This window comes from Pyrgilauda ruficollis, unplaced genomic scaffold (genome assembly GCF_017590135.1).
Source record: "Pyrgilauda ruficollis isolate IOZ18807 unplaced genomic scaffold, ASM1759013v1 scaffold65, whole genome shotgun sequence".
Classification (NCBI taxonomy): Eukaryota; Metazoa; Chordata; class Aves; order Passeriformes; family Passeridae; genus Pyrgilauda; species Pyrgilauda ruficollis.
This window is the reverse complement of record NW_024528266.1, coordinates 1,790,872-1,807,996: the sequence shown is the minus strand read 5'-3', so window position 1 is coordinate 1,807,996 and position 17,125 is coordinate 1,790,872. Positions and strand designations below refer to the sequence as shown.

At 39.4% G+C, this 17,125-nt stretch overlaps 1 protein-coding gene across 8 annotated transcripts in view; it reads right to left on the bottom strand.

Annotated features, from left to right (window-relative positions):
* PDLIM5 (PDZ and LIM domain 5) overlaps positions 1 to 17,125 on the bottom strand; it is a 125,296-nt gene that overhangs the window by 71,715 nt on the left and 36,456 nt on the right. For all 8 annotated transcript variants that reach the window (XM_041484285.1, XM_041484283.1, XM_041484288.1 and 5 more), the window contains exon 3: positions 11,386 to 11,537. In XM_041484285.1, coding sequence (XP_041340219.1) covers positions 11,386 to 11,537 — 152 coding nt within the window. The remainder of the gene's footprint in view (positions 1 to 11,385; positions 11,538 to 17,125) is intronic.

Sequence of the window (17,125 nt, the reverse complement as noted above, 5' to 3'; positions counted from 1 at the left end):
TTGTTTGTTTTGTTGGGGTTTTCCAAGTTAGATTCAAATTGTATCTTGGCAAAAGTTCAAAATGTGAGGAAATTGAGGCTTGCCAAAACCGTGGGAGAAAATACTCAGCAGACATCATAAACTTAGAAGTTTAAGGCATTAAGAAGAATATCAAAGATTCCAAAATATCAAAGCACATAAATCTGTTGTAAATTTAAATATAAGAGAGATTGAAATGATTTGCAGATTTCATGTTAACAAACTCCGCTCAGCTAAAACAGCCACAGGAATGCTGGAAAAAAGTTAAAGCTTAACAGGCACCAGTGTTTTACAAAGTAGGAATCAAACACTGTTAGCATCAAGTATAATTAAGCCTAAACTGAGAAAATATGTGAGAACAAGAAGAATTTATTCAATTTATACGATAAGTAGATGTCACTAAATAAAAACAAACAATCCAGGTTCAGTTCTGGTTCAAGCAGTCACAAGCCCCTCACTGTATCCAGGAGTTCCATTTTGAGAATTTAAGCAAGTGAAGAAAACTGCCCAGATTTTTAAGTGGACGAATTATTACCTAAAGTGTTCTTGAGATATTTCAATAGCTTATCTCATTCAGCATTCAGATCTCATTCAGCACAATGATCCAACCCTAACATCTCTGTGCTGCAGATGTGCCACTTCTGCTAAAAGTTACGTTGTCCTTACTTGAAAGATTACTAATTCTATGAAACATAATATTCTTACTGACAATTGCTTCCCTGCTTCTCTTAACATCCCAATTCCCACTTCTCAGAACTCCCTGAAACTGGCAGGACCACTTCCGTTGTATTGATTAGCTGCCTCGGGGTTGGGGAAAGCAAGGATCAGACATCTCCAGCAGCAGCCAGTGGTGTCCGGTCATGTGCAAGACAGAGGAGGATTGTAGCACAAACACCAAACAAATGCATCAGGTTAAAAGGGCCTTTTAACCTGATTCACAATTTTTATGAAGTTGAGATAGGGTCTTTCAAACCTCCTTACTCATCACAGGAAGGAAGAGAAACCTTCCTTTCTGAGCACTTTTTGGGCAGAGGCTGCAACACAGGACTCCATCAGAAGCACTGTGAGGTCAGGAGGAAAGCATGTCCTCTGGGCCTCTGCCCCAGCAGGGAGCCAAAGTCCTTTCAGGGCCAGAAATTGCTGCATCTCCATGAATGAAAGAATGTGCACATGAGAAACTGAAAAGACAAAGGGATTCTTTTTTTTTTTCCCTGGTGGGAATAAGGATTCAGCTGTGACTAAACTGAAGTGTCAGATGATTCCTGAAGATTTCCTGTCTCAAGCCTCAAACCACGAAGATGACAAAGGCTCAGATCTGGTGCAGACCCTCCCAAAAGCAGAGAGGGTGCACAGAAATAAGTAAAGAAAGCTGTCTGACTTTCTGCCTGAACAACTCACTGTGAATTAGGTAAAAGTGGGGATACACTGTGTGCCAAAGTTGGAGGAAAGAGCAATTGGGGGAAAAAAAAATCAGTGTGAGAAAATATTTTTCATCTACATACAACAAAAACACCTCAATGTTGTTAGCCTGTCTGAGACAAGAATTATGTTGATAGATACATGAAACAACGCCTCTAAGACCCCAGTTTAATTATTAGTTACAAGTGTTTATGATAATCAAACCCACATGTCTTGTGTAAGCGCCCAGGTTCTCACCATGCAGGTGTTACAAGGCACGGTTTAGTTCTCACTCCCCCCTCACACTGAATCATCAGAAAGCAGCCACAGTGGGTCTGGATACCAGACTAACAGGTTCACTGATACAATACACAGACAAAGCAATCCCTACTGGTTTTAATTCTCTTGTCATTTTTCAGGCTGAGTGCTCAGTCCAGAACACATCCACTGAAACACATACTATGCAGCGTCAGGCCAAAACACACCCCGCTGGAAAATGTGATGCAGCGGGGATATTAAAAAAAACCCACACGTATTTATACACAGCTCTTTGTTAGTCAATCACCAGGCAAAGCTGGATTTCACTTCTAATACTGAACTAACAGCAGCATTAGAAGATGAAAAACTCAGGTCTATTTTACTGGGCCGCGGAACTCCACAGTGTTTCATTGGAACACTCAGGTGCACACCTTTGCTCAAGTTTTATTTTGTTGCAGGAAACTTCACTTTGGGAAATGAAACCTATTTGCACTCCAAAACCAAAATACATTTAACAGTTGAAAGGATCTACATCAGATTTAGCAGATCTACATCATAAACAAAATTTAAAAAGAACTGCAACAAGCAGTGTTTGCCTATGGGGCTCTTAACAACAAGAGAATATTTGAAGGGAGGTGTTTTCCCACAAGAACACAAACTTTATTTCACAAGGAATTAAGCAAAAATTACTGGTAATAGTCATCCCTGATTTATTAATATGATACTTTATTTTTCTTAGTATCTTCTACTGAAGCCCTCAGAGCCTCAATAGCTACCAAGATCAGATCTATGTGAAAGACAAATAAAGGTTATCTGCTGAAGAGGAAATGTCTCGTTTTAGGAAATCAAACATTAAAGCCCAGCCAAGTCTGCTGCAAAAACAAAAAAGGAACTAAAAATTGAGAACCTATGCTAACGACTACATGAGTTCTGACAAATAAAAACCCACCTGATATAGTAGGATCAGTAATGGAGGATATTTTGCAAGTAATATAGCATTTTAAAATAGCTGTAATCAGCTGCTGCCTACAGCGGGTAATATTACTAGAGAAACAAAAATATTATTTTCTACATTACGCTGCAGTGCTTATGGAATATTGGTGACTGTCACCATGAATACCATGGAAGTCCATTAAAAAATAAGGAAATGAAAGCCAGAATTGCATCAAAGGCCTCCTGGAGAATAATGCTTCATTAAAATCACTTCAAATGAAACAAAATCTAACAAAAACCTAGGAATATCACTTTTCTGATGGCTTTCTGTAACTCATTGAAGAAAAAAAAAAACAAACCTACACTCCCCTCTGGGGATTATTTTTAAATGGGAGGAAAGCAGAAACCAAAAGAGCTTCCTGAAACACAGCTATGAACCTTTTCCTCAGAAAAACTAAAAAGCAGGACTTAGCCAGGAAATCACAGTAGAAGCATCTATGTTACTAAAGATCTCTAATGTGGTGCTATTTGAGCACATATTCCATGTTCTGTTTCCACCCTTCAACAGCAATGAGAAGGCTTAGCAAAAGGCAGAATATGAAACAACACTAACTTAAAGGGGTTTGCAAGCTGGAAAATGTTGCTAGAGTAACAGTCAGACTCGTAGTAACGCTAGTCACAACCTCACTCAGCCTAGATGTTTTCTGTATTAAATTTCAGCTTGCAAATCTTACTTCTTGCTTACAGCAAAGAGCATATGAACTGAGCAATGTGGAGTTCATTAAGCAATTCCCTGCTGTCCACAGAGATACTCCTTAACTCAGTTTTTGGTTGTTTTGTTTTTTTGTTTTTTTTTTTTAATTCTGTAAGACAGGAGAAAGCTATTGATATTTCAGAAAGTTATTCTAAATCACAAGCAGTCATTTATCATTATCATGTCTTTTATCCATTAGGCACAGCACTGCAAGCCCATCCTCACCTTGCATACCGAGACACACTGTCCATCTAGCACATGCCAAAATCAAGTAAGATTATCTCATTTCCAGATACTTCCTACTGAATTATGCTATTACAGGAAAAATATATGTGAATAAACCTTCACTGTTCTTGTCTTCACAGACAGAAATCAACTGTGTCAGATCTAACCAGAATACAGATTTATTTTAGTTTTATAATAGAGTGAAAAAAGGCTTCTAAATTACCATACACCTAAACATCAAGCCAAAGATATTACCTTTCTAATGATCTGCTTGTGTAAAGCCATGGTTTTTGCACTGCAGTTTTTTGCTTTAACAATTTAATCACTGTTTTCTAAAAGCATCATTGTACATCAGAGTGGTTTAATCCCTATAGCAGAACTACAATGGAAGGTAAGTATTTTCATATTGATCTTAAATATAGGAAAGAAAGAATGCAGTGTATATAATAACATCTGATAAGCATCTTATTTTAGGCTAATCCCAACATATCTAAAATATATGTACGCTTTCAGGCTTCGAAAGAAAAGTCTATAGGGTCAGCAAAATTACTAAAACACAAAAAAAACCCTAAAACAAGCAAAAAACTCTAGAAACTGGCCCAAACTTTACTTCCCTGTGTGAAAACAAGTAGTGTTTTTAATAAACAAAGAGTCAAATTCAGAATTACTTTTTGCTGTATTTGTCGGACATCTGTGCTATGCAACAGTTCGTATAAAGCAATGGCACAGATGTTTCTCACTGGTTAAAGCAAAAAAAACAAGATGACCAATTAAGGCACTTCAGTTACCACTTGATCCACTGCAAACAGATGGGAACCTCTAGATCCAAAACTATCCTTCTCCATTTTCACAATGGACTCTCAGGCGTAAACCTCCACCACAATCACTCACTACCCTTCAAATAGTGATGCCACACTTGATCTCCTCCCCAGCTTTTTATCAGCTTCTGCTGATTATAACATCTGAGCTACTCTCCCAAGCAACCTCACCAACCTTTATTCCATCAAGGACTTGGAGTATGAGGGTAGGAATTTGAAAATGTATTCCAAATTGAACTTACAAGCTCTCAGGTTGTGAGAGAATTTCTTGATGATGGCTTCCTTGTTTTCACACAAAAGAAGGTGACATTTTTAAATATCCCCCTAATCTGACTGCCCTTGGTTTAACCCACCATGATATAGTTATGTAGACAAAACCTCAAAAACATATGGTAAAATGGCTGCAATTGCTGCAAATCAGAGGTGATGTTTTGCATTTCCCTGGTGGCAAACAAACTAAAAATAAAATGAAAACAAAAAAAACCAAAAACACGAACACGTTAATGTTTCTTCTTTAACCTCCCTTTGCTTGATTTTCAACTTCTTGAGGTGGTATTAACTATATGGGAGCCAGAGGGAAACGTGCCCCTGGAAATTAAAAATGAAAAAACATCTTTAAACTTAAATTTGAAGGAAATATTTTGACGTTCAGTAAATAGCAATCTGCCTTTGGCACTTGCCATTGTCCACCATCTATATTTACTACTGTATTTATGTTCCTATGACTTACAGCAGCAACCTCAAGAAACTGCACAGCCTTTACAAATCTTTTGCAGCTCTAAAGATTCCCAACAAAACTCTAAGGTACACAATGTGAGAAAGGCTGCTATTACTGTTGCTTAACTCGTCCTCAGTCCCACCCATTTTCCTGGCAGATGGGTAGGTATCACCCTGTACGAGTCACTGAACTCCTGTTTTTTACCCTGCAACCTTCCTCTTTGATCCCAGCAACTCTCCTTTGAACTTCCACGCAAGCCTTTAGTTTGTTGAAGTCACTTAGCTGCAGCATGTTCTGTGGTTCTTCTAATTGCTACCTGACCAGCAGCAAAGTGCTACGTACAAGACAACTCTGAATTTCAGCTGGAAGCAAGAGCTGTACCCTTCCATTTGTTTAGTGTGTGGGCAGGCTCTCCAAAGGCATGGCTTAGCTAGCTAAACTTACTCAGCTCCTAAATTAGGAGCAAAAGGTTCCTACGTTGCTTCCAACAAGTGCACGGATTTATACAACAACCTTTGGATGAAGAAAAAAAAAAACCAGCGTCATTCATCAGCTTTGAATTCTCTGGACAATGTTTTAACCCTATATCACTTAATTTCAGAGCGAGATAAACAAGGAGGACTTAAGACAACTCAGCTGATTGCACTGCAATGCACAGCACAAAAAGGCCATGGTCAATAAGAAAGTCCTCCAGGATTGTTTGATTTCTCACATTGTTTGATTGTTTGAAGTCTCACCAGGCTCTACTGAGTGAGCTACCTGAACAGCTGCCACCTCAAAGCTTAGTGGCATGGCTAAACAACAGAAGGGAATGTCTGTTTGGGAGGCACTGTTTTTCACCTAGTTATTTTCAGGCATAATCACTGAAAATTAGTATTAATGACTGAAAGTAACAAACTAGCCTTGGGGAATAAGTTGTCAAAGGTTTTGAGCAGCATTTGAACTACCAATATACAGTTTGTTTACATATGCCAAGCCATACTGCCTCAACTGAGTTCTGTAAATTTTCTGTGTCTCAACTCTCTCAATTAAAAAGAAATTATTTATTTAATCATCCAGCACTGTGTTCTGACATTCCTGAAACAGGTCACATAAGAATTAGTAATATAAAAAGAATTAAAGCAAAAAAAAAAAAGTTTTCAGATTTTGAAAAAATTATTTGGAAGCTGTGGTGTCTTTCAACCAATTATTATTGTCTCTGTTCAACTGACATAGGACAATGAAGCTCCTGTTTTTTTCTAAAAAAGCAAATCACTGAAGAACCAAACTAAAGTTAAAATACCTGTGTAAGGGAAATGATGATGACTGAAGTTGGGAGAAAAGTATAAGACTTCAGAATGCATTCTTATCATAGTTTTCCTCAGGCTCGTCCATATATGGTTTGGGGAAACAAAATACCCACCCAAGGAACCTATGACTCATAGAACTGAAACATGAGTTTTAACCATCATCTAAAGCAAAGCCTGTAAACTAAACAAAAAATAGTAGGAAAAAAGCATACTAAGCTAGTCTTACTGCTGAAAACCCTTTCCAAACTGGTTAACTTGAAAAGATCTTAGAAAATAGAATTCAAATGGTCCATAACATTTTTTCTTGCTTACCCATCTTAAATCATGAGAATTCCAGCTGCCCTTAAGCTAAAAGCCTAGACTTCATGCTTCCTGAAAGAAAAACCAAAAAGATAAGGGAGGACAGTATGATAAAGATTCACACTCAGGCAGGCAGCTAAAACAAATGTCATGGCTTTTGAGTTTACCAACTGCAGAAATCAGCCCTATGGCTCATCTCAATTTTGTCTGAGTCCTGCAGGACATCAAGAATACCCAGGAGGCCCCAGCTTCACCTATGACACTTGGGCAACCCCATGCTTTAAAAAGGTTTAGGAAAAAAAAACCCAACAAACCCATGGCCATCACTGAAATTCATCTATTGCTTTGTAGCAGCTGTGCTCCTACACTGAAGAGCTGGAATCAGAACCACAGTATCTGTTCACTGCCAGCTTACTGCACCAGAAAAAATTCCTCACCCAAACAAAGAAGCACAGCAATATAGCAACAGAAGAGTAAACAACCTGGAGAACCCTCCTTTCACTTCCCAGGTCAAGCAATCTCAATGCCTAAATTAGTAAATTCATAGACAGAGTGAAACAAATTCCTTTACAAAGCAAACTATACCCATGCAGATCTGTTTAACTAAATAGAGAGATAAATATGTTCTCTATCATTATAGGAAATGCAAAGCCCAAGACTTTCCATCTTTTCTCTTCTACTTTTACCCCTGAATTGCTGACAATTTTCCCAGAAGTTTCATAGGTATCATGATCTCGTTCATCTGTAGAAATCCACAATTCTTTATCCTTCTCACTTCCAAAGAATCATCAAGGCAAATCTCTGGAGAAACAGTCCCCAAAAATAATATTTTAAAAATAGGTGGTGGCTTTTAGCCGCTCAGCAACTTAGAGATTTATTTATAAAAGTCCATGCTAAGTTACTGAACTTGAAAATATATCCAAAAAGCAAGCATCTGGTTTCCATCTGTCCTCATGGGAAACTGGAATGGCTTTAGATGAAAATGAAATACTGGGGTGCAAAAGAGCAAGATCTCAGAAAGGGAGGGATGAATAGAAACAAAAATTGGAGGGGGGAGGAGATCTATCAAGACACTAAAATCACAAGTTACAAAATAAAAAGAAGAGGGGGAAAAAAACACACTCCGTATTTTTGAGTCACATAACGTTGCAGTTGAGACGGCCACGATACAGTCTCACCATACACTACCAAAAGACTTCCACCCATACAGAGTAACACCACACCACTGCAGAAGGCTGCAAGCATCTGCCCTTCTTGTCCTTCAGCCCAGCCTTTTATCCCCCTCATGTCCATGCAGTGTCCCTGTGTGCCCTCTGCTCCCTTTGGTGATGGGTCAGTGCCCCTGGGCACTCCATGGCTCATTGCTGTCAGTGCTGCTCACAGCTGCACCCACTGGGGATGAGGCTGGGCCAGCCCCACTCCCGTTAACACAAACTGTGTACCTACAATATAATATGAAAAATGAGCAAATAACATGCCTACACTCAAATTTCATTTCATAACTGAAAAAAAAGATATAACTTCTGTACTAAACAATGAGACTTGTTTACAGATCTTACTAATTTTAAAGACCTACACCTGAAAATACTTGCCAACACATGCCAGTGTTAAGCACCTAGTACTGCACACAGGGCTGGCAAAGCACAATTTTGTCCATTCGTAGTTGATCAACCTCTAAGCAAAGTGGAGTTGCAATTGTGTCAGCTGCACCTCCAGTTCCTTTCCAGGGCACACAACAATTCCATGTTTAAAAAAACCTAGCTGCCATACACTGCCTTACAAGGAACAAAGGGAAGCTTTTATTTGCCCTTGAAATATTTTGCCAACATTCAATTGCAAGTTACAAAACAACTAAATTGGTTTTCCACAAGGAGTACATGCATTTCTGCCTACATAAATATACTGCTTTAAATCTGTAAGTAGAGGTTTTGAAGGCAGTACTTTAACTACCCCTTCCAATCTCCCAGACAAGCTACTTCTTGCCCCTTGTTCAGTTTATCTTAATTTTATTTTTTCTACTTTGTACATGAAGAAGAGAGGAAGCCAAGTGAAAACCTAAGTAGGTTAACTATGAAGTTAAAATATTTAAAATAAGGAATCTGATAATAAAGAACTTCCTCTCTTGCCTTGCCACAGATTACAGAAGCTTCCTTTGCAGCTTTTAAAAGGTGAAGTGTCACAATGCCCTGACCACTGTGCAAACTGGGTGCTGGAGTACATGCTCAAAGTAACACCACTAACCATTGTGTTCTTCTAAAGCAGCGGCAAATCAGGGCAGTATCTCAGAATTGATTGACCCTTTCAAAACTAACCTCAACATCCTTGCATTGTAGTTCAAACTATCAGCAGACTGTGTGCAAGTAGATAAAATCTCCGAAGTAAAAATGAAAGATAAATAAAAAGCAGTAATAGTAAAATAAAATATGTCTTAGATTTTCCTATTCTATGGCACCAACCCATATTTTGAAGGCCAGCTTTGCTTCACATTGACAGTATCTCCTTAATCTTGCATGTGAACAGTAACAGCTTAAAATATTTTATTTATTCTGTTTTATTTTGGGAGACTAGGCAAGAACAGAAGAATATAATTATGGACAACACTCAATATTAAAATGGCTTATCTTGCCACCCTGTTTATACTCTCAAGCTCCCTTCCCATGGGCAGCCAGCATCTTCAGTTAGCATGAGCGAGTCTGACTCCAAGAAGCATCTTCTTCCAGGCTATAAAGAACAAATAAACAACCAAAGCAGATCTGAAAAACAGCAGGGCAAGGAAATGTTCACAGGCAGAGGAACCAGAAGAGCACTGCCTACACCTTTGGTTTCTTGGGATACAGACAGAATTCAAAACAGCTTAGACCATGAGACTGCAAAGCAGCAGAGCCACAAGACACATCTGTTACACCCCCAGATGCCAGGACCAAGGCTATTCCTTTGATCACAGTTAGTCTGATCCTGACTTAGCCTTCAGCTGTCTGGTAGCCAACAGTGGTGAGTCAGATGCTACACTAGGTGGGAAGGCTGAGAACAGCAGGGGATCCGGCTAACTCATGATTAATTTGATTTTCAAACCGTTCATCTCTGTACTTAACCAGAAGCAGCCTCAGACAAGTTATTACCTGACTGGGACACACCTGCCATGACTTTTCTGTATCTGATATTAACCCTGCCCATACAATTATGGTGACAGGAGAAAGTAGGCCAAACCCACTCCCCTGCTGCAGTGACTCAGTGGGTCCTGGAAAGTGCATTTCTGAGCGACCTGCCAGTCTCCTTGGGAGTCAGAAAAGCAAATGACACACTTGATACAACATGTAGTTCTTCTAATGAGCTGGTATAATACCTGTCTTTCATCAAGAAACTTTTAATGCCACCTTTACAAGTTTCACTGAAGGAGATGCCCTAGGCATGAACCACACCACAAGGTACTCCCTTCCTCAGACTGAGCAAAGGGAATCCCTTAGTCAGGGTAGCTAAGCACCAAAGCACAGGACAACGGGAAAAACAAGAAACAACAAGCACTGCAGCCTCTTAGAGAAGACAGAAAGCACTCACACAACCATTCAAGTACATGGCACTTAGGGCTGGGAACAAGCACTGCCACCCTGGAGACAGATATTTGTCAGATCTGCAACCACGTCATCTCTTTTTATTCTAATACTGATTAACTCACTGAAAGACATATTCCTTTCATTACAGGGAGAATAATTTGCCACAAAAAACCAGCCAGTAACTGGTGAAGAGATATGGTATGGACCGCAACCAACACCCATCAAGGAACCTTGCACTGCTGAAGGCAGGCCTGAACAGCAGTCATGGCCTACAACTGCTACTGTTTTCTTTGGAAACGAGATGTATTTCCCTGTGTGATGGATTCACAGGCCAATCTTCTCCAATATGTTCACTCACATCATTGAATCAAAATGGCAGTCTTCTAACAAAAAACATTTAGCCCTGGGAAGCTTTTGAGAACTGGAGGAATTTATTGCTTGTGCTGGTGCTCATTCTACTTCAGGTTCAACAACCCATATGTGAGCATCCTGCTCCCCTCCTGCAACAACTCCCAAAGCAGAGGCCCAGGCTAGACCAGAGATATGCTGGGATTCAGTAAACTCTATGATTTAGTAATGAGACTGGGCCAAGCTGTAACTTCTACAGCAGGCACTTCAATTAGCAAATTACTTAGTGACACGGCAGTGTCACCATGGTGGAAATTATATGGTGGAAACATCTCTCAGACTCTGAACAGAAGTATTTTGATCCATTTAACTCAAGGGTTAGCTATTTAAATCCATCATTCTGTTAGCCAGTTAGAATGGTGCTATAGGACTTGACCCAAAAAAACGTTCCTAATCACCTGGGGGAGGGGAAAAAAAGCATTAATAAGACCTGCTTTTAAACAGATTAATTAAACAAAACTGAAACTCAAAAGGAAGAGGAAATAGAATAGGTGACATAAAGCTGGAAAAAGTCTTTGTCAAGCCACATAATTAACATCTAATAAGTTTTCTAAAATGCTGTAAATCAGAACAGATTACAGGCTATGGCAGCACATCTTTCAATCACTGACATTTAACTCCATAGACTTTGCCAAACCACTTACACATTTTTATCCTCCAAACCACTGTTAGGATGATAATCAATTCTCTTTAAAAAAAGAGGAAGCTATCTTACCTTTGCAGAGTCATGTTCAAATTGCCTGTACATGCCTTGATCTTGTTTTGTGCTTCTAGATGAGTCATCCCATCCGTGCTTATCCCATCAATGGTGAGAACCACATCACCAATCCCCACGTGTGCTTGGGCTGCCTTGCCACCATCATTAAGCTGAAACATCACAAGAATGGTAAATGAGAAACTTGGATGGTTTATGTTGAACACAAAAATCACAATATTTGATTAACAGTGCTGTTTCATGCAAAGAGAAGGTATCTTTTCTCATTTGTGAGTCCTGTGAAAATTGCAGCAATACCTATAGGTATTCATTCTTATTTCACTTCAATGACAGGAAAGAACTTCACAGTATAGTCTGTTTTTCAAACTCAAACTCCACTTCTACTTTACTGGCTGGAAGCTATGGACATCCACAAAGAGACATGAGCAGGGACAGGCACTCACAGTTTCCTGCACTCCAAGTTCCAGCCACCCTTCTCTTCAGACATGAAATTTTTCTCACAAGAGGAGAGAGAAAGGCTGTAAACCAGCTTTTTCCACTCTAAATTTTCCACTCAAAAATCTCTTCAAAGTTCATTTGTTTGTCAATGACTGGTCATGTGCAGGGAAGACTATGTTAATAGTAAAGCTGACTTTTCCCCAGCTGCAACTACTAGAAAGTTAAAAGTTCGACATCACAGACAGGCTGCTTGCAGGACATTGTTTTGACTTTCTCTCAGTAGGTTTACAGGCCCCAGTGACCTGCAGTATATTCAGATCAGGATAAGAAAAGCCTCTTGAGAAGTCTAACTCTTTGATCAAGGTCACTGCCAAAGTTCAGTTGAACTGCCTTTGGTCCACTTGAATGAAACAACTGGCCTCACACTATTGGTCCCAACTGAACAATAAATCAATCTTTTCATCTGATGCAACTGAATTTCAACTACCTTCATTCCCAAGAACAGAAACAGAAATTAAAGTAATACATAGTAAGAGCTATGCACTGATTTATATCCCTGGTCCTCAATCTTCTAATCATTTTATAGCAGGCTGAAAAAACATCCTGGATAGTGTAAATTCCCTCTATGTTTCCAACAGCAGAGATATTGGAAAAAGCAGTCTTCTTACAGCAGAGATGTTGTAGCTGCTGGTGCTGTGCATGCAAAACCTCACAACTCTGTCCTCTGCCTGCAAGCACGAAGAAATCACTGCTTTTAGGAAAGTGCTGCAAACAGCACAATTACTTTCTCTTCATTTCCAAAAGCAGAATTCACCTTGAGCCAAAACGGTACTTTAGCACATGACTTGAGAGCTGGCGGTATTCAACCAGGAGAACAGGAGGCTCAGGGAAGACCTCATCCCTCTCTCCACCTGCCTGAAAAGAGGGTGTAGTGAATGGGGGTCAGTCTCTTCTCCCAGGTAACAAGTGACAGGATGAGAGCAAACTCAAGTCATACTATAGGAGGTTTAGTTTGGATACTAGGAAAAATTTCTTCATGGAAAGCATTGTCAAGCACTGGAATAGGCTTTCCCAGGAAAATAGTAGAATCACCATCCTTGTTCAAAGTATGCATGGATAAGGCACCTGAGGACACGGTTTAGTGGTTAACATGGTGGTGCTGCTACCTTGACAGCTGGACTTAGTGACCCTTAGAGGTCTTTCCAACCTTGACAATTCTGTGATTCTATGACTTTTCAAAGGTACACCAAAGGAAGGTTTTCATCTCCTTTGTTTTTTAAATGCCCCTGTTTTAGTTCATGCAGTAGGGACCAGGAAGTTTTGGTTCCTTGTTACTTTATGAAGTACAGCCATCAGTCTACACATCATTCACTTCAACAGGAGAAGTGAGGTTATGTCTTGAAAACTGTGGGTAAAGAGGTAATAATGTAAGAAATACGAGGGGCTCAGTCTCTACATTTGTGTAAGGTAAACCTGTGGAAGGTGTCCCATCAGCGTACCTAATATGGTAAAGGCTTTCCTAAAATCCAAGCAACTAGAAATACATGAGAGCTGTGACATGTATTGGATGGCATATGAAGAGAAATACTTTAACTGAGAAAAAAATATTGTGTAATGTTGCAAGATATATGCAAATGCAAAACTCTAAAATATTACCATTTGACAACATATAGACTAAACCCAAGAAATTTCACGTTCAGTGCATCACTGAATTTCAACATGAATTCCATACTTGCTGATTGCAATAGCAATCCTGAGCAGATAAAAAATGACAGAGAAAATTTTCAACAAAATGAGAAAAATTCTCCCATTTGATGTTAACCTCATGAAAGAAGAGGCCTGTGATCAAGGAAGACGTGTCATACCTTCAGATGCAAAACAGCAGCCAGGCCCTCAGCATTATGAATCAACATAGCTATTTATTTTAGCCAGAGTTGAAACCAGAGGGATGCTAACAAGTAAAAGATAGTAAAGAAAGGAAGTAAAGTAAGAGGCAAAGGAAAAATGAGATGCCCTGATTTCAGAAAAACCACTTGACTTGCTGAAGTTATAAGAATTTCAAGTTGTATTGTGAATCCTTTTACAAAAGACTTCAACAAAAAAAGCCAGAAGTCCTCCAAAACTGGGTGTTCATACCCAAATTGTGAGCTAAGAGGCCTGATTACTATAAAACACCAATCAGGGAAGCTCACAAGCATATAGAAAGCTATGACCAACATAGCTATTTATAGGAAAGCTCCTCAAACCTTTGGGTGAGGGGTGGGACCTGCCATAAACAGATCCTGCCATAAACCGATATGTTATAGCATGCTGACATTTGCCAGCAAGGTCTGGAAAAGGGAAAGGAACGTAAGAGTGCTAAAAGCTAAAGGTCAAATGGATCGCTGTGCTTTGTGAATAAAATTTAGCTTTCTCAGAATGTGCACAAATGCACACGATACTGACATGTTGTAATTTGTGATGAAAAAAGGGAAAGCAACCTACACACTGCTCAGGACTAAGACTTCGAAAGCCGGCTTCAGGGTAACTATTTTCATGGAAGGGTGGGTGCTCTTGCCATGCCAGGAATGTAAATAAAAGCATATTTATTAAGTAAAAGAAAAAAAGCCTAAAATTTCTGTTTAATTCTGGCCAACACACAACAAACCACCTGACTTTCAAGAGATCATTCTTAAACTTCTGCCTAAGGGGATGAAACTCTTTGCAAGGGCATGTGGGAGACCACTGTAAAATCATTTCAGTAAAACTCCAGGATGAAGTTTCCTAAAAACAGGTCCTGAGAAGTGTGATAAATCCCTAGCTATCTCCATGGGTCCTGCTGTACAGACAGAGAACTGGTTATGCCTTAGCAGTAAAACTGTCAGAGACGTATCAAAGCAAATTACTGGACAAGACTGTGAAGAACTGCACACACAGAGGGATGCCAGAGTAGTAATCTCCTTATCTAGACAAAGTGGCTAAGACTTCCAAGTAACACCTACTGATTCTGAATAAGAGATCTGAGTCACTAAGCAGGAGAGGTGAGTTGATACTCCTAGGAAATCTCAGCCAGAGCATGAGTACTCCCTGAAAGTACTGGTCAGCTGTTGAGTACAATCTGATTTGTACTGAGCATTAATGCAGGTATAAGTAAGAAACCCAGCCCAGTTCGCTAAACCAGCCTCTGGGCTGGCTGACAGAGGTTTCAACCAATAGCACCTCACCTACAGTACAAGTATTTTGCTGGTTCAGAGTCTAAGGGGCGTAAAGATTGGACCAATGGCTGTCTAGACCTGAGGGGTTTGAATTGCCTATAAAAGTAAGTGCTGAACAGTTTTGCTGATGAACAAACAAAGTCTGCCAAGTGGGCTGTCTCACACGCTTGACCATCACATATCACTCAGCAACCCTGGCTTCTGAAGCACATACAGTGAAGGAGGACTGCAGCTACAAGGGCAGTTTTACCACCGGTGCAAGAGGAATATTATCACAACTATATAAAAAAAGAAAACATCTACGCTGAACACAGCAGGAGGAATTAGAACATCTGAAATAATTAAGGAACTTTTTCAGACTGCAGAGCCTGGGAGCCTCCCTTCTGACACTTCTTAGAGGCTGAACCATACATTACCACTCCAAACACTAAATTAGAATACAAAATAAAGATGACATATGCCAAACTGTGTACACATTCAACCCAGAACTGCATAGATATTCCAATTAGCTGACTCTATTCCAGCATCTGCCTGGAACCTGGTCCGGGTTTTCCCTTTTGCCGACTCCATTCTAGACTCCGCCCAGAATCCAGTCGAGGTTTTCCCTTTTGGCCCATATTTCTTTTCACAATGGAAATAAATTCCATTTATTTTTTTCCACCCAGATTTAAAAAATATTTGGCAGATAAAGAAGACATATAAATAACATTTGAAGATTATATACTATCACCTACAGATTTATCTCATTGCTACTTTTTTTCTTCTTTTTTTTTTTTTTTTTTGGTCCTGTACAAGTGATTTTTTTCTTACAGTGCAAATTTAACCATATGAACATTAACCTGCATCAGTCACCCATAAAGTACAGAGTTATCTGGAAAAAATGGTGATCCAGAACATGCTTTTATTAAATGTGCCTGTATCACTATATGGAAACAATGCAACAGGAGAAGAGTATAGCAGTAAAATATGGAGAAGAGTATAGCAATAAAATTACAAAACTGGCTATCCAATAATCCAACTAACCTCTAAGCACCACAAATAGTCTTCAAATTCTTGATGGATCTGTTTTAATTCTGTATTTATAGTATGAGGCAGGGTTTTAAAGTCAATCATGAATTAGAGCAAACTTTTTTTCCTGAATGTTACACCACAGACTTTAAAGCTACAAAATTGCCAAATCAGGAATGTTTCCTCCTATTTAATTTCATGTCTCTCTACCCTGGAAAACTCATTTGGAGACTGAAGGGGAGGCCAGCAGGAGAGACATTTCATGACCAGGCACCTACTGAGGCCACTCACTCCCACAGCTCCAGGAGGAAACCTCTGCCCCTCCACAGCAATCAGCTACATGGATGAACACCAAAAACCAGCCTGTGCCATGCAGGGATGCATGGGATGCTTTTTAACAAACACAAGTGAAATCACCCATCTAAGGTTAGATTAGTTTGGCAAAAAAAACCCCATCTAAGGTTAGCAAAAAAAAAAACCCATCTAAGGTTTGGCAAAAAAAAATCTGAAAAAATTAAGAAAAGATTGTTGTTCTTGTGGTTCTCAACATCAGAATTCCAAAACTACAAATATTGTCCAAAACCATGTTCCAAATGGAGACAGAACAAAAGTAAAGCAGTTCTTGATCCAGGATCGACTTCAAAATCAAGGTATAAAAAGTCATCTCAGCGTAGTTCTACATTCAGGTTTTGAAATGCAAACAGCCCAGAATACCCTGGAATACACCTGTTTTATTGAGCTAAATTTTAGCCAGCACTCCATTTTGTCTTGCAATAACCAACAGCTTTATTACCTTTACTCTTAAGCTTCAATTAGATCTTTTGAACGAGTCTTTCCAGGGCAATTGAATGTGTGCACACATACGTGCATCTATCTCTGAATCAATGCAATTTGCAACCTAATTAATATCTATTTAATTCATAACCACCTATTTCTCCCTCACATGACTAAGAAGAAAACTTGACAAGCAACTCTTCTTTGAGCTGTCATTATTTTGCCTTTATGCAGTAACAAATGAATTACTTAAACTGCAGTCACTCATAGGACAAAGGTCTATTGACTAAAGACGGAGGCTGCCTTCTGTGTTTTCCAAACTGCTT